The 18,549-nt window shown below is 39.5% G+C and overlaps 1 protein-coding gene across 2 annotated transcripts in view; it reads left to right on the top strand.

The window, feature by feature from the left end:
• adgra1b (adhesion G protein-coupled receptor A1b) overlaps positions 1-18,549 on the top strand; it is a 266,720-nt gene that overhangs the window by 64,400 nt on the left and 183,771 nt on the right. For both annotated transcript variants that reach the window (XM_088086276.1, XM_042501884.2), the window contains one exon: positions 4,892-4,963. In XM_088086276.1, the coding sequence (XP_087942402.1) occupies positions 4,892-4,963 (72 nt within the window). The remainder of the gene's footprint in view (positions 1-4,891; positions 4,964-18,549) is intronic.

Genomic DNA, 18,549 nt, shown 5'->3' with positions numbered 1-18,549 from the left:
GTCTGGTTTCGTGAGGAAAAAATGCACAATTTTTATACATTCCTGTGACCAAATTGACCAAATGTTTCTCATTCTCAGTTTATAACTAGCTCGCATGTGTGTTTGAGCAGTGTGAGTCTTCAGCGTGATGTTTTCAGAGTACACACTTCCGCTCTGCTCCCCTAGCAGTTTGGCCAGCAATTTGCCCGTTCAGCACAATGCATTGTGGGATCCCACTCCTTAATCCTAGGGTTAAAATTGAGTGTACGTTCCCTGCAGCCATAACGAGCGCTCAGTCGTCACAGAGAGCGGTGACACATCCCAATTACCCCTCTCTATCTAAACCTGAGCGATCACTCCCAGAACCTTGTTAAAAGAAGATAGGAAAGTGGTGGGGGATGGTGACGAAAGGATCTGACCTTGCGCAAGTGTGTGTGTGTCTGTGTGTGTGTGTGTGGGGGGGTGTGGGTGGTCATATGCTGACAGGAGATACGCGACATCACACATGCAAAGAAGCGCTCTGTGTTGCCAGCAGATCACATGGGCATGCACAAATCCACAGCGTCACGGAGACAGAGCAGCCCTGCAGCGGATGATTTAAGAGCTGGCTGGAGTAATCAATATTTCAGCAGATATGAAATCTAGAAACGCCGTCCAAGGTGTATTTAAAATGATGTGAATCTGGGCAGTAGAATAAGCGCAGTATAAATCATTAGCCGCCAGTCCTGTTGGAATGTAGCTTACAGCTTTGTATGAAACTCTGTGTTTTTGTGGGGTGTGTGAAATGAGCAGAAATTACAGATCGCTTTGTCAAAGGTTACTGTGTCATAATTACAACAAGAGATTGTGAACAAACTGATATACGGATCTGATAAGATGTTAATGAATTGGAATCAAATCGTGCAGGATGTAAAGACCGAAGGCTGCTGGAAAACTCAAAAAACTGTCCGACCTGATTTTTTGTCACAACCTCCTGCTTTAGTCCTCTTTCCAGGTGAGGCGCAGTTCAGCTTGAATACCTGTACTACCATACTATATAGTATGTCAGAAAAAGATTTAGTATGTCCCAATACATCATTTTTCAAATGCAGTATGCCAAAAACACCATGATGTTCTTCCACATCCTGTCCGATTTTGCAGTAGCCTTTGTAAACCAGCATGCTTTTGTAGCTATTCTAACCCACAATCCTCTGCGCAGTGGAAGATATGTCACATCATCTGAGCTACAAACACATAAGAACTTGTTATCTAATGCTGTGACGATAGATGACAGCGCATGAAAGTGACTAATGACCAGTTGAATAGCAATGATAAGAATATAAATTGTTTAAGTGATCAAAGAAATCATAAAGATAACCAGTGACAAAAAGAAAAAAGGGAAAAGACTGATATAGAAATGCAGATGTTGGTTAATTTCACTGAATATAAATTGTTAGAATTTACAATGTATGCAGATATAACTTCAGACATGCATTGCAAAGTAGCAACATCAGAGCTCTGCAGGTTGACCTCAGTCTCTGACAAGCTTGGTAAATGGCATTTGGCTTTATCGTCATGGTAACAGATGTATGAGCGAGCGTGTCAAAGTTCAGGGGGCGGTGCTATGAAGAAGTAGCATATCTGTGTGCGTACTTCATGCAACAGTACATACTGTGTAAGGGCAGCCGCGGTACCTGCTGAAGGTAAAAAGAAAAACTGTGATTCAGAACACACTGTCATGATCATAGGTTTTGTTTGTTGTAGTTTATTCTGTTTTACGTTGAAAGTCAAGATCCTCAAGTGTCGTTTCTTGTGTCACTTCCTGCTTTTGTGTGTTTCTCACCTGTTTTATGTCACGCCTGTCTTCTGTCAGTCTCGTTAGTCCTTCTCTGTTCCCAGAGTCTTCCCTGCACACCTGCTCTGTTTTAGTCTTGTATGCTCCACCCGCTGTTGCCTGCTACACACTTGTTGACAGCCAATCCCCATGTTTCTCTCCTTGTGCCCGTGCCCACCCTTCAGCCTTTCTTTTGGGTGATTAGTTGTTTTCTCAGCCTGCGTCACTACCTTCCTGAGTTCATCTTTGCTTTCATTCTGACAACCCCGTTTGTTTTCAGATTCATTTTTGGTTTTATTTTAAGTTTTCTCGCCTGTCTGTTTTGGAGTCCTGCATTTGAGTCCTCATTTCAACTGAAACATAACAATCACAGTAAGTTGTGACAGTGAATGTGCGCAAAGACTGGCACAGAAGTCATTTTAAGTCACTGAATGTTTGATAGCTTCACCATTAACGCATGCCCGAATGCACTCTTGTTTTATCTCTGTTTTGGTCTCCACAGCTTGCTTTTGTTGCTATGTTTACCACTTATTTGTTAAATTTGTCTGTGTATTGTCATAGATACATAAATTATTTTAAACAGTCTAATATGCATGCGTGTAGTAGAAGAAGTAAACTTTGAGATGAGTTAAATAGATCGACCAATACCTGATTCATCTATCCGGTGTCAGTATGGGATTGTTGAATTCTGACTGATTGGTGCACAGATGTACATGACGTCACCTATTTCTCACTGAGCGCTGCACCTCAAACCAGCGAGAAGAACTCAGACAAAACAGCACAGACTGAAAGCTCTCAAGAGAAAAACGTGGAAACACTGGTAGAAAATGTTGTGAGAAGTGAGAAGCTGATCGAGAAATTCTATTTCATGACCTTTAAACTTTGGGTAGTTTATGAATGCAGTTAAAAAAAAAAAATCATTGTTTCTGTTTTATTGAATTTCATCTCGTTCATTATTTGCTTTACGGAAAATATTTTGAATCATTGGTAAGGATTTACACACAGCTAGCTGCCTTTGCCAGTAACCAAACACATGTCTTTATCCTCATGTGGTGCACAGCTCTACCTGTTAAGTCTTTTGGTATCGCAGTGTTTGGACAAACAGTGGAAGTTATTAACTGGGTGGACGAGTAGACCGGACACTCCAGCAGCAGGTAACACAGGCCTGATGTGGTCTAACAAGTCACTGTGGGATCAAATCTGCGGACTGTACTGTACGCACTGTAGACTGTGTGTTTTAGTGTTGTTAGACTTCCTGTTTAGTTAACAATGTGTCATTCTCGTTTCTACAAGACTTGGGTTTTGTGGGTTAACCCTTTGAAACCTCAGCAAATTGCCTTTTTTCTTATAAAAGCATAGAAAAAAAGGCAATGAGAAACTTAAACAAAAATGACTTTTAAAAAAGCAAGAAATTAGTAATAAGTTACAAGAAAATTACCTGTAATTAGAAAACAAAGACAAAAAAAGTGAAAGTAAAACAAAAGACCTGAAAAATGCTAGAATAAAATACAAAAATAATATATGAATAATAATAATACATATTTTTAAATAAGTAATTGTAAATGTACTTTTCTTTTAGTTGCTTTTAGTTTCAAATGATTCTTTCTCCCTTTTTTTGTGTTAACTAATTATGAAGTCACCTTTTACTATTTTTTGCAATTTGAGGATTGGGGTGTACCTTATCATTTTGTCTACGATAATATCAGCATGATTTCTAATTTGATGAGATTAATTCATATCGTGATAATGGCGGTATATTGGTGGGAAAATAGCAGCACATACAGGTCCAGGTGGAGAAAACAGCTCCGTCATGTATATATATACTAGTTATAGATAAAGACAATTTATATTTGGAGATTATTTGGATGTGTATTTTTTGATCAATTTTATTTTGTTGCGATAATATTTATACAGAATCTGGATCTCACTCTGAATTTCTGTTGTTGTTTACAAACTAAAGAACTGAGAGATCATTTTTGCTCATTTGTACTGATTATTTGAAGGTGATCTACATTTATGTTGACATTTACATCTGTAACACACTCATGTTGCAAAATTAATATTTAAATATTCTCAGTATTTTCTGTCATATTGTGAAGAATATTGTTTTCGCAAAAAAAACCTAGAATATCGTGATAATATTTCACAGCCATATTACAGAGACATTTCATGTCATGGTGTTGATTCCCTTTTTTCCGCATGTTTTTGAGAGAAATCAAACCAATTTGCTCAAGTTTCAAAGGTTTCAATTCTTGTGAAAGGCGTCTGAAAGCTGTCGATTCAGGTTTCAAAGGTTGAAGGTTAAAATTAGAGTACTCATGATTAAGGGGAGACTCGGGGGGGAATAAAACAGAGAGACACCTCACAAGTATAGTCTGCGTCGGTGCATGTGTGTGTGTCTGTGTGTCTGTGTTTGCACTCTGGTGTATTTGAGGGAAAACTCAAGTCTTGAGGCCCAGTGTGTTGAATAATGTGACACAGTTTTGTGTGTTTGTGCCTTGCAGTAACACTCAGCAGGAAGTCCTGTCCAAGTTCTCTTTTTCGTGCTGGACAAATGCATAATTCAAAGAACATATAGTTTTTGTGTTCAGACATAATTCATTTAAAAAAAAAGAGCAAAAAAAAAAAGGAAACAGCGACGACTGTCACTGAAATAATCACAATGGAGGCGCTGCATCGCCTCTGAATATTAATTCATCACTTAAAGATCCCTGCGGTGCGTTTCATCGATTCGTTTGCTGTTGTAATGTGAGCAATGGATGGTTGAATTATGCTGAAGCGGTGTTTCTGTAGGGGTTTTCTATCAGGCGGATATTTTGACATGGAGGAGTGGAGCTTGGGTGTAGGATCATTACCCATCTTAACCACCAACGTCCATAAACAAGACAGACGTGGTCAGGATGAGTAATTTGTATCCGCAATCTCATCAGACGTAAATCCTTGCCTTTTGCCGGCATATTGACAGTCAGAGGATAAACAATTTATCAGTGATTTTATAATTTCTCCCGCAGCTCTTTTTATATGTGCTTTACTTGTTCTGCATTCTCACCTCATCTTCTTTCCCTCACATCTTTTTTTTTAATTTTTGCCCCTAAACAGAAACCTGAGTAACAACAAGATCTCCCTGCTGAGGAATGGCTCCTTCTATGGCTTGGCTGCCCTGGAAAAACTGTGAGTACTTAAATCAGGCGCTCTGCTTTGTCCTCCCTAGTGTCCTAATAATTGTTGTCACATCAGCTGTATTGCTCTGTAGCAGTGGTAGAAGTATTCCGATGTTTTACTTAAGTAAAAGTGCTAATACCACACTTTGAAAATACTGTTGCAGTAAAAGTCCTGCTTTGACAATGGTACTTAAATAAAATATATTCAGGAACATGTACCAAAAGTATTTTTTTTTTTTTTTTAAGTATGCAGTGTAGAAAAACTAAAGTACAAATCCAAAAATTCTAAATTATAAGGGAAATAGAAAAACACTCAAAAACCCCACAAAAAAAAAATAAAATAGAATAGAATAAAAAAATAGAAAAAAACACCCCCAAAAAAGCTCCTCAAACATTTTTGAAAAAAAAACCCACCCAAACAACAAAACCTGGGAAACTCAAAATATATCTAAAAACACTAAAATAAAAAAAATTAAAAAAAACAAATTAAAAAATAAGAAAATATATTTTCTGTCTATCTGCTAATTGATTAATCAATCTAATTTTGCAGCTGTATTTGTATAAACAGTTTGGTAATTGAATTTATAACATAAAGTCATATTTTATAAACTCTTCATGTTTTTAATGCAAAAATCTCACTTTGTAAAGTAATTAAAGCTGTCAGATTACTGCGGTGAGATAAAAAGTACCAAATTTCTCCCTTAGATGTAGTCCGGATAAAAGTATAAAGCAGCATAAAAAGTAAAATACTAAATTAAAGTACAGGTACTTCAAAATCATATATGAGTATATGTACTCAGATTCCACCACTGCTCTGTAGCAGGGAAAAGGCAAAGAAGGGGCACGGTGGGAATGAGGAGATCCTTGTTTAGGGGTTTACCCTGCAGAATTCTTGGTTTTCACCTTTCAGCCCTCGCGTTTAACCTCAATTGCCGCAGTAAATTTCTTGAAAGGGATAATATATAGCATCATATACGGGCCTAATGCAGCGCGCTCCGACAGATGGACTGACAGCGCCGAGTCCATGTTGATGAGTCCACATCATATACAATGTCCCGGAGGGGTGTGTGCGTGCAGCCTGATGATGAGCTCAGTGATGGCTGTCTTTTCCCGCCTGCGCCCCCCTGAAGTCAACTATTGATTGCCTTCACCTCCGTCCAGCACCAGTGATCACTGCTCCTCCACCTGATGGTGACACTGACATGGGCTGATGATGAGGAAATCACAGAGGGGCCGAAATCACACAGAGAGGAAGGCTTAATAACTCTCCCCTTTCAGTCAATCATCCTCAGATGTATGCGCTCACACTTATAATCGTGCATATTAAGCTCACACACACACACACGCATGCAGGCGACTGCTTTGAATATTATTCATCGGCCCCACGTCTCCCTGACAGTTAAATTCGGATTGTAATGTCAGTGGAGTAATTCTGCCCCGCTTCCACTTCTTTTTGGGTGGCTGTGTCACCGCTCGACCTACAGGATGATGTCACCTGTCTCCCCGGGCCTTATTAGCGCCATTAAACTGCTCCGCCGTCATCCACTCTAGCTCTGGAGTGATGGAGCTGATTGTGAGGCTTTAAAGGATGCTCAGCCAAAGGTTTGTCTAAGCTGACCTCTTGGAGCAGCGTTTTGCGGGGCCTATCCCTTCCCTCACCTCGCTCTCTGGGTACAGCCTGTCCATCCGTCCCGCCACATGCAGCATTTGGCAGAGATGTGTCCGTCGCTAGCAGTCGATGCCAAGCCAGGTAGCCTCGGTGAGTTGAAAGTGGCGGCCAGCTGTTCTCTCGTCTGGCCCGGCCGACTGCCTGCCTGCCTGGCCGGCTGGCTGCCGGACTGGATGTGAGGGTTGCGGTGAACTGGCAGCTGATTGACAAGCTTAATAACGCATGGGTGTGCGTTTGAAGCACTCGTGCTGCAGCTGTGGACCTTGTAGGGCAGGAATGGACACATGGTAATCCCAGAAAGAAACTTTTTCTTTGTATAAAATGCAAATAAAACCAGGTTCTCCTGATTAAAGGGCTACTTTGCCCAAATTCCAAAACTTATTTTTGTATTTACTTCTGGTGGTATCTTGCTATGCAGATATATTTGGTTGAATTTTTTCCTGATCTTGAGACATGCTTCTTCCTCAAATACGAAGGAGGTGAAAGAAACTTAATTATGAGTTTTATTTTGTTTTTTTAAAGTGTGTGTGTCCCCTCTCTAAATTTGAAGTTTTTTTCAGGTCTGTAATCACAGTACAGGCAGAGCTCTTGGTCAGTTCTTTTTCCTTCAGCAGCAGTTTTTTAAGTTGCTGGGTGGATAATTAATCTGTCGATCCAGTCAGAGCTGATCACGTTGATGAAAGGAGCAGACGCATTGAACCGTAAATTTTCGCTTTCAATGAACCTGATGTTCTGCTGCTCCATCTGTGCACAGAGTACATGTTACGTTCCGAGAGTATGGTGCAGTGAAAAGTATATTATTTATCTTATTTTATTATTAGGTATATTTATTTTAACATTGACTTAACAGTCCAGTTGGTAAAAAAAGAAAATCTATTTGTGGTGGCAGATGTTTTAATCATGGCAAACTGGTACAAATAATTGTGCAGGAAACTGGGGGTGGAGATCTTGCATTGTTAGGTATCTCTAAGGGTAAGATGGAAAATGCTAATTTTCTGCTTATTTAAGCCTTAAATCAAAGGTCAGAGGGTGTAAACCTGGTAAAGTTGCATCATCTTTTAGCATCTAATCAGTCCTCACTAGTTGCTTCATCCATATACTTATCATCATCATCATCATCATCATCATCATCATCATCATCATCATCATCATGGCATTCAAGTCAAAAGCACATCAGCAACTTTATTAATCTCCCTCAGGGCGACGCTCTTAATGTGATTTGCCTCTATAGCCGAGGAAGTGTCCTCTTAATGGAGGGTCCCTGTATGTTGGATGATGGCCTGGATCCCCCCATATGGACACAAGCCCATTACCATCGGCCAAACTGGGTCCCATGGGAGCAAAGCGGGAACAAAGCCCATCACTGTTCTCTGGTCAGGACACTGAATCTAGCTTTTGCCGCTTCATCATGGGTTCCCACCGCAGAGGCGCTCAGTGTGTGAAGAATCTGTGAGAAACGGATGAGGCTGGCATATTTTTCATACTGATCACACTGCATCGGATTTGACGCTGGTGTGATGATGTTTCTGTAGATATTTTGGACTGGAAATGCATTGAATCTAGAAAATGTAGAATTATTTTTTTTTATTCGGAAAGCTTGGAACATATGCAGGGTTTCCCACACATTCGTTTATTTGTGGCATGACTAAAACATCTGCTGCCACGCAGTGAAATGTCCATATTTAGAGATGAAACAGAATGATCAAAAAAAAAAAAAATCACACAAGTTAAAAAAAAACACGTTTTCTGACTGTTGTACAATCTCACTATACTTTTAACCCTTTGATATGTAAGCAAATTTGCTCAATTTATCACAAAAACGTGAGGGCTGAAAAAAAGATAAATTAAATAAATAAAACAAATAAAATAATAAATAAAAAGAAATAAGAGTTATAAGAATATTATCTGAAAATAAGAAAAAAGGAAGAAAAAACAAAAAATAAAGAAATTACCTCAAGAGAGTGCTAAAAAAATGTACTTGTTTTTCTGTAACATAATTTTAAATATTTAATGAAGAAAATTGTAGGAATAGTTTGCAAGGCACTTTTTGCCAAGGTGCTTGTTATGGCTTGTTATGTTATGGTTTCTCATATTTTTTTGAAAGAAATCAAAGCAATTTCTCAGGCTTCAGAGGTTAAATGCTGATGTCAATCCATTTGTTAGACAACAACATAGACAACTATAGCTCAGAATAATATATTCATATAACCAAAACTGTGTTTTCAGATTGTCAAGTATTCCCTCTGATCCTTTTGGCTTACAAACACATTGTGTTTTTTACAGCTGTGGTTATTTTTATTGTTGTGGTGGTGGATGTGACAGCCGCTTCATCCTCGGCAGACCGTCTAAATGTTTTTTCATTGAGAGCAGCGGGCTCTGTGTGACCAAACATTACTTATCCAGCCTGAGGAGTTCAGAGGCTGGCTGAAGAGACAGAGTGGACCTCGACACGGGGCAGAGACACTATCAGGATTCAAAGTGGCGTTTGCAATTGCTCACTCTGAAAAGTAGATGTCAGAGGAGGCGTCCTTTAAAAAGTTTCCTGTTGTCCCCTTCGCGGAGGTGGCGTTTATTCAGTCTCCCTCATGAATGCGTCTCCTTGGGAGGTGATTGATGAGGGCATGGTGTGCGGACGCGTCCCTCTGGCTCATTGAGCATCAGAATGTGTGACAGATTGTGAGAGAAGAGTGCAGGCGGGACAAATTCAATGATCACATGATCAGAGAAAATCGTGTTGACCCAGAGGTTATCACCAGGTCAGAGGTCGGAGGTTATTAACAGGGCCAACGGAAAAAAAAGAGCATTATTGACCTGTTTGGATCAATAACACTTGATTAAGGAAGAGGATCACTCAATCTTAGATTTTAAATCGTGTGTTGCTTTGTCAATCAGAAATCATGCCCTGATATGTAAGTAAGAAATAATTTGTACTTAATTGAGTTTCCTAACTATAAAATATGGGTATTAACATTGAATTATTTTTTTATACTTACTTACGGATGTGTGCTTGCTCCTTGTTCCCTAATGGTGCCTGTTTTTATTTTTTTTTATCTGTTTACCTGAGAGGACATGAAGTAAGATGAAGCATTTAATGGATCTAAGCATAGTCTTGAAATATGAATGGTTTTATTGTTGTTTTAGCATCGCTGGGTCACAGTTGAGGCAAAACATGTGAGCACCATTACTGACCATGTTTGGAGAGACACAGAGAAGACTTTTCTGGGAATTTACACAAGGAGCAGTTGGATGCTGGAAGCCTGATAACTTCATAGAGAGATTTACAATATTTATTTCTATCTCAGGAGTTATTCCATGTTTTGTTTTGTTATGCTACTTAAAAAAAAAAAAAAAAAAAAAATAGCAAGAGAGCAAAAGGGCCATGCATCAAAGGCATCTCCTGGAAGAATTTGCTTCACACTCTCCTTGAACTTTTGCTTTGTTCTGATAGAAATATCTCACACTGATGAGAACAGTAGTTCCAAAATAGGACACAGTTGCTGAGCTGTTAACCACGACTGCATCATCTTCACAGTTCAAGGTTTCTTGGAGCGTTTTTTGACTCCATCTGCTGTAAAATTGCCTCCGTTGGCTCCATGTGACTCATTTAATTTTGTGAGTTGGCTGAAACGAAGGCGCCCGCACAAAAGTGACGAGCTTGTTTTCACTCCTTTCTGTAATCTCGGAGAAAATCACTGCAAATATCCCATAAGCACTGCTCATCCACCCGCGAGGAATAAATTGCACTCCAGCGGTGTTTGAGAAATGTTAATCATCGCCCCAACTGGGTTCAGACTGTTGAGACGTTTAAGTGTCACAGACTTTTTTTTTTAAACCCTGTCTGACTTTACATATACTGTAAAAATGTATGCAAAATACTACTTGCTTTACTTGATTTGTGTTGACAGTTTCAAATAGGCTATTTGATTGTGCTGTATGTCTTGCCAAGAAGGTTGAATAATTAATGCAGGCCACAGGCCTCCAGCCCTTTAGTGTATGTAATGTTTCTATAATGCAAACACAGATAGAGTACAAGTCTGAAGCCATTTGATGCTCTGGCAGCGGCAGCCACAGGCCTGTCACAATGCGTACACATTCAGCCTGTTTAATTGGACTGAACTGTCCGAGTGTCCACCTTTTCCAGTGAGCTTTCAGCACATATTAATTTACAATCCTGTAGGTGGTTTTCTGTCTCGGTGAGTGTTTGCTGTAATTCGGACTGTGCAGCCAGGCCCGTCCTCAAAGCATCTTGCAAACTGACCCATGAATATTTAACACATGAATAAATGGTTTTAATAAACAGATTCCACATTAGCATCACAGTCGGTGCCAATATATATGTTACACTTAGGCTTGTTAATGTTAGAGTCAGTTAGAGATGAGAGAGGTGAAGTAAAGGATATGCTGCATGATTTTTAACTCCATTATTGTGAAACTGAAATATGTTGTTGCTATATACCGTATCTGCCTCTGTCTCAGTATCCCCACTTTGTGGAGAATCAAAGGTATGTACTTGTAACGGCTAATTAATAATCTGTGACTCTTGGAATTATTTGTTGATCAGTTATTTAATTCATAGCACAGAGTCTACCGCGATCCAGTTAGGGCTAAACGCTAACATCTGCATGCTAACATGCTTACAGTTACAGTGTTAACATTTTGATGTTTAGCAGGTATAATGCTGATCACATTCACCATCGTAGTTTAGCTTGTTAGCATGCTAACATTTGCTAACCAGTACGAAACACAAAGTAAAGCTGCGAATGATCGGAACGTCAGTAGTTTGGTTAGGTATTGAGTAAGGTATTTTCTTTTGAACAAAAGAATCGGACAAATTAAGACTTTAAGTCTGATGAAAAGTTAAGGGATCACCAAAGTTATTACAGTTCAGCCTAGTGAGGACATGGTTACATATCATGGTAATCCATCCAATAACTGCTGAGACATTTGACTCAAAAAGACAGATGCCAACCTCATGGCAGTACTAAAGATAAATTCATGTACATATTTCACTGAAAAAAAACAAAAAAAGGACTTATAAGCCCGCTGCTGTCTCTTAAGGAAAAGTCAGACTATCAACCAAGTCAGTATGATTCATCCTCTGGTAATCATGAATGTCTGCACAAAATGACAAATCACCAGAAAAAAAGGTTGTTTTGTATTTCCTACAAACCTCAGATACATTACATAAGTATATTGTTCTGTGAAATGTTAAAAACGTAACGTTTCTCAACAGCACCGTGGAGAGAGCATGATTAGGTTAGGAACATAAAAATGGCTTTGACTGTGGTAGGGGGGAAAAAATCATGTTTTGGCTTAAAATACCCAATTTTTGGTAGCACAAAAGCTGCTGGGAAAGAAAGGACAGGTGATTTAACAACGCCTTGGTTTGGTAGGTTAACTGCTGCTAAAAAAAAAAAAAAACTCTACAATGTGTTGGTGAAAAACACCCAGGGTTGGTGTATGAGTTTGCAGGGGAAAGTGGCCATGTGTTTTTAAAAACCACACAGGTTTAGTGGCTCAAATTCTGCTGGGAAATGGTGTAATGTGTCGCCAAAAAACACCCCGGTTCAGTTCCACAAAAACCGCTGACTAGTCACTGTAAAGGGTTGCCAAAAAACAACTGGTGTTGTTTGTTGGTTTTGAACCGCGGTCAGCAGCTTGGCAGTCTCGCGGATGTGACACAGCATACATCATCCCCTCCCCAGAAAAAGTCAGCCCATATACGATAACGCTTTAAAAAACATTGGTGTGAAACATACAAATGTAATTTATCCATGGTTTGCAGAAACGTACAGTGCGAACCTTTCCTGTTACAGCTGGGCTGAAAATTTCATCAAACGTCTTTGAAAACTTGAGATTTTTCAGTGTGGAGGAAAGTAGTGGGCAGTCTGACCTTGCCCTCTCTAGAGTCACAGCACCTGTGTGCTGAGAACTCAAGGTGATGTCTTCAAATGTCTTGTTTTGTCTAACCAACAGTGCAAAACCCCCCAAATATTCAATATACAACAATTTTTAAAAAAGGCAAATGGTAATATTTGAAGGAGCTGGAACCAGCAAATGTTTTGCTGGATGAAAAAACCAAAACAATTTATTATCTAAATTGCTTCAGAATTCTGTCAGCCGACCAAATGACCAAATTGTTTTGACTCTACTCTCAACTCTCCAGTCTGAAATATGTTATAAACTGGATGTAGTGTATGTGTGTGTGCTCTGACCTGAGCCCTTTACATAATGTGAGATTCTTGTTGTTTACAGGAAACAAGTTGGCTTCACAGTACATACACACATCCAGCTGTAGACCCCAACATGCCACTGAGAAATATGATACGAGTTATACTAATGAACGTACTGTATGTCATCGTCTCATTTCATTAAGTGCGTGTACAATGGAGTACATCACGCAGTATCACTTTCCATTTGGAAGAGTGCCCGAGTGGCCGCGGCAAGCTGCAGTTTTATTTGCTTACGTACTTCATGTAGAATGTGACCTTTTGCGAATCTGATTTTGATAATGACATCAACATTGAGATCTATTTAATGAGACTCTGCATGATTAAATACTGTTTGCTCACAAAGAGAGAGCAGCACCGTGTCTGGAGGCTTTGCCTGCAGCATTGTGTGTGGTCTGGTCAGTGTTACTGCGTGCATTTTTTACCCACACCCAACACATTTGTGTGCGCACACCTCTGCTTCAGTGTGACTGTGTGATGTGGTAATCATCTAGATTCAGGGAGGAATCTGCCCATTAGTGTCACATAGTGAGCAGGCTGATGTCCTCAGGGTCACATGGCTCGGGAGAAATTGAGCAGGCTAAGATATACAGTGCAGTTTAAATTAATTGGGAAGCACTTCAGTAGCTTTTCAAACATTAACCACAAACGTTGGAGTTTATACTGAGGGCTGCTCCTGCTCTTCAAACAGGCAGGGCCGGGGGAGTAGAAAATGGTTATTGTTTAAACATTCATCTCATTTGAGCTGCTCCAGCTGTATCTACAGTGGATATGTGGGGCAAGTCTCCCCAAAGGTAGTTATCATTTGTTTGTACGTGTGTGTGTGTGCATGTGTACCGTAAATTCTCAAATAGTGGCCAGGGCTTTTGTTTACCTCGGCTAAAGAGAGAAACAGGTCTTTGTTTGACACAGACTATTATCAGAGGCACTACTTAGATTTTATTTCCCCTGTTCCAAAAGTATATTTAATATACTGCATTCAGAAGACTCTCTGTTTTCTGATTTGCTGCACTTTACTGTTAATATTCTGTTGCTTTCTGCTCTTACTGCAAATGCTGTGCTTTCTATATCTGTTTTATATTTAAAGCCTCATATGGCAAATTCTCGTCTTTTCCCTGGAACGTCTGTATTGTGGTATATTGGAAATGTGGACTGTCATTAACAGCTGCATTTTAAAGTGCAACTGAATAATCAGATTGAGAATACAGTATTTCTGCTAAAAATAAGCCAAACTCAGACTAATGGAGTGGTGAGTGTTGTTGCACGGATGGAAATAATGTCGTGGAAATGTAGATTATGCTGAATTTATTATGCAAGTCGTAATGGTACCAGTCATTTTGCTTTTTTGTGACCTTTATAGAAGTGCTGGATTTTATAGGAGTATTTATGGGTATGCTTGTGAGCACGTGAACATCAACTGCAGAACATGTGTCATAGTGTGCTTTTGCATTAGACCCCTCTATAACTTGTTGGGGTCTTGTTGGAAAGGTGAAGTTGTATGTAAATGCAAATCAGTATGTATGCACAACAGTATTGGCACATCATTGGTATCAGCAGATATTGGCTTTAAAATGAAATATTGGATATATCTATTGTGGGAGGACCACAGTTGGGTTACAAATCAGTACACTATCGATATTGTGATATGAGGCTAGATATTTTCTTAGATTTGGAATATTAGATTTGGGATAAAGAAAATTTGCTTTTACTCACCTCTGCAGCAGCTGCTCCTCTAATCCATTGACCTGATCAGATTAGATCAGCTCTGATTGATCTGACCAGAAAACTGATCAACAGGAAGTCTTGAGTGTGATCACCAAACAGTTTGTTCCTCAATTTTTCATCCAGTTACTGAAACTCAACAAACTGCTAGTGAGGAAAAAGTAAAATTCGAAGAGATCCGCCCTGCGCTTCATTCATGAACGCACAAAAATTCTCAGAATTTAAAAAAGCGGGCACAGAATCATCCGCAAGGAACAAACACATGCAAAAGATTGTTTGCTTATCCAGCAAACCCCCCAGTAGTCAGTCCTAACTACTGCAATGTAAATATTGAGGTATTTGGTCAAAAATATTGTGATATTTGTTTGTCTCCATATTGCCATGCCATACTATGGATCCACTTTGTAAAGAAAGATATATATTTTGAGGTACTCATGTCTGCTGTACACTAATTGTACAGTTTTAAAGTAAAAGTACCCTATTGATTTGGGCAGTTTTAGATACGTTGTCCTTGTTTAGCATTTTATTGCTCTACTCCTGCAAGTAGCGATGACAGAATAGAAGCTAGCTTGCTCTACAGAACTGCTCAGCACAAGTATGACATACAATATTTCAAACTTTTACTTACACAAAAACAACCTAGTGTCGTGTATGCAAGGAAATGCTGGCATGACTTAAACCTACCTTGGCAGCTACTTTTCTCTGTTGTCTTTCGATTGCTTTATTGACCTTTTATTGTTGCCAGGCCCCTTCACAGGTTACTCTGCACTTTCAGAATCCTGCATGAGCCTAAATTAGACAGTTTAGTGGCTAACACAGCAAGGAGGTTCAGGGTTAACCTTAATTTTATTTGTTGAGTTCACAGTATACCTCCCACAGTCGAAAGACAAGCAACCTAGGTAAATTAAAAGCTCCGCAGGTGATCAACTGTGTGTTGGACTGGTACTGTATAGATGCACCCTCACTGGATGTGCTCTGGGATTGGCTCCAGCTCCTTGTGATCCTTAACAGGACAAATGGAAACAGATCTGAATGGTTGTTAAGGTAGCTTATGTGTTGAGTTTGATTAAATGAAATATGCATCCTCGAGGCCAGACCAGTTGGGAACCAATGGTAGTGTCCTTGTTTGTGTGGGTAATACAAAGTGAAAAGACAGGGAAACGGGGAAAGAGACCTCATGAACTCATCAGTGCTGCTCTTTCCTAAATGCAAATTTGGTATTGTACCAAGGGCAAGTTAAGTAGTTAACGTGTTAAGAATAGGGCAGGAAATGTTATCAAATTCTGTCTAGGGTCCTCAAAAAGGGACAGTGTACATTTTTTCAGTTTGTTTCATCCTTTTTGTAGTACCAGACATGTGGAACTTAACTGAGGACATTATGGATCATGTAAGGGTTCCAGCAGATCCTTAAAAATTCTTATAAGGCTTTAAATGACTGTTAAAATGTCTTAAATATATCTTACGAAAGTCTCAAAAATGCTAAGACATTGTTCTGACGTTGTGTTCAAAATAACTGCTAATATCTATATTGCAAATAATTTACTGGATGCCTCTTGCATTAACGTCATGCAGATCAGCATAGAAGAACCTTTTTTACATTTTAAGTAGATCGATTTACTTTTTTTTAATTGACCAAAACGGTCATGCTCTTACGTTAAAATAAACATTTGGGAAAATAGTAGTAATGTATGTCAGTTCATGTGTTTTCCTTAATTTTTTTGTCATTGTAAAAATCGGTCTTAATTTCAATTCCAAGTGGTATTAAAACGTCTATTGAAATGCTTAAATCTAACTAACCTTCAGCTGTAGAAACCCTGCATACAACACCATTAATCACAGACAAAGATGCAGAAAGGGGTGCTCAATGGACTTTCAAATAGTTTCCTCTGATTGTTGAATCTTTTTGGCACCCATTCTGTTGTATTATGTTGCCCACCCCACCCGTCTGGAACCTCAGCAGTTTATAACACAGCCATAATTTATAACATTTATTTGCAGATATTTGTTGGCTCATGTCTGATGGCTGTAAAAGGTTGTTATGTTGCCTTTGATGCCAAACTTTGTTTTATATGCTTTTAAAAAATGACCTCATGCAGGAAGCCAGTAACTCACTATTATTTTCTAGAGAATATTATGATAGTGACATATAATAGCATCTGGAGGGGACTCAGACATACATGTTTAAATTCCAAGGACCCAAAAGCATATTTCTGTTCATTCATTTTCAACAGACAGTAGTGCAAATGTCAAAGACCACTGGTGACTTTGGCAAACTATTTTCATTATAAAATAAGGGACATTTTTTATTCTATGAACACTGACAAAACACATTCCCAAAAGGCCACAATAGGCTCCAAAACTGAAATGCAACCCTAATGCTATGAAGCTGAAAATACTGAAATAAACTGAATAATGAAAGAAAATGTTGTGTGCATTAGAAATGTTTCAATTAGTTCCACCTTGGTGGTGCTCTAAGCTATAATCTGGTATGATGCATAAAATGGTAACATTTATTTTTTAAACTGTAAGTGGTCCCTTTTAAATGAAATAAATACAGTTTTTGGGCAGACCTTGCAATTGTAATTTTTGGTTCTTGCAACAATCTACATACTGTTTATCCTTTGTTGGTCTTCAGCATCATACTGTGACCCCTGTACAGCAATGGTTCAGTTCGAATACCTAGTTTTGATTAATAATAGTTTTGGTTTAGGTGAAGGGGGGTCTTTCAGGCAAATGGTAACCCCTAATTTCTACCAGAATCAACATCACGATAATTAATCCATGGAGTGAATGGAGTTGTTACTTCTTCTGTACTGATATAATGCGCGTGATTCTATAATTACCGTGGGAATTCCTCAGTCTCGCTGCTCCGGCTGATCCTCAGTCTCGCCGTGCTGGACTCAAATTGCAACCGGTGGGAATTGTCGGATGAGGGATCATGGAGCAAAACCGCAGTGGAGCCATAACGCAGTGCACATGCAAGTGGTGGAAATGGTAAATAGATAGCCATTGGTATTGCGCTCTTCTAGTTCTCTGACCACTCAAAAGTGCTTTTACACTTTGTGTCAAATTCAACTATTCATGGACTTTCATACACTCATGGCCGAGCTTACCATGTGAATGAACTAACCCACTAATGGTATAGCCTTCGGGAGTGATGAGGGGTTCAGTATCTTCGACAGGACGTTTGTCAGCCTTCCGATTAGTGGACGACCCGCTCTACTACAAAGGTCATTGGAGTTCTTACAAAGGTGTCCCCTATGATTGTCTCCGCTCTTTATGTACATTACAGAATTGGATTCAGCATTCCTGGATACTCTTAGTACATTTCCTGTTTGTAGACCCACTGAGCAGTGGCCTCTGCCCTGTCATATGGCCATCAGTCGAGGTGGAACCTTCGATAGGGTGGTTCTGAACATTCAGCACATTCAAAGAGGGTAGAGTGGTGAGCTGCAAGACAGTTCAGGATAAAAGGAGGTGCTGCAGGCACAGCGAATGACCTCTTGACCTCCACCCTCCGCCTGCTCTTTTGTATCGTATTGTACATGATCAAAGGCAACTTTGGATGACAGCGGAGATGAGAGCCAGCCCTTGGCCAAACTGACTGGACCGGGAGGTTAGTCTGTCAGGAAGGCAACTTCAGTGCTCTTCCTAAGGCGTGCTACACCTCGCTGTGTGAATGACGTCTCCTGGAGGATGTCTACAGAAAGTCTCATTAGTAATTCCTTCTTGTGAAAAGTCAGCAGAAATAGAAAGCTGGTGTATTCAGGTGCTCAAACCAAGCACACAGATTGCATCAAATGCCAGATTACAAAAATAACTTGTTAGGTTGTTTTTTGTCAGATGACCTTTGGTGTGGTCACAACCTGGTTGGACGGCTGTTGGGGAATCCTAATGGTGTGTTTTAACCAATTTACACATGATACACATCATTAGCCTCAGATGAGAGTCATTTTTCTGCCGCTAATGATGGCT

This window comes from Plectropomus leopardus, chromosome 13 (assembly GCF_026936395.1).
Source record: "Plectropomus leopardus strain MGB_pleo_1.0 chromosome 13, ASM2693639v1, whole genome shotgun sequence".
Classification (NCBI taxonomy): Eukaryota; Metazoa; Chordata; class Actinopteri; order Perciformes; family Serranidae; genus Plectropomus; species Plectropomus leopardus.
The sequence above is the reverse complement of the archived record's forward strand: the minus strand, read 5'-3'. Positions and strand labels throughout refer to the sequence as shown.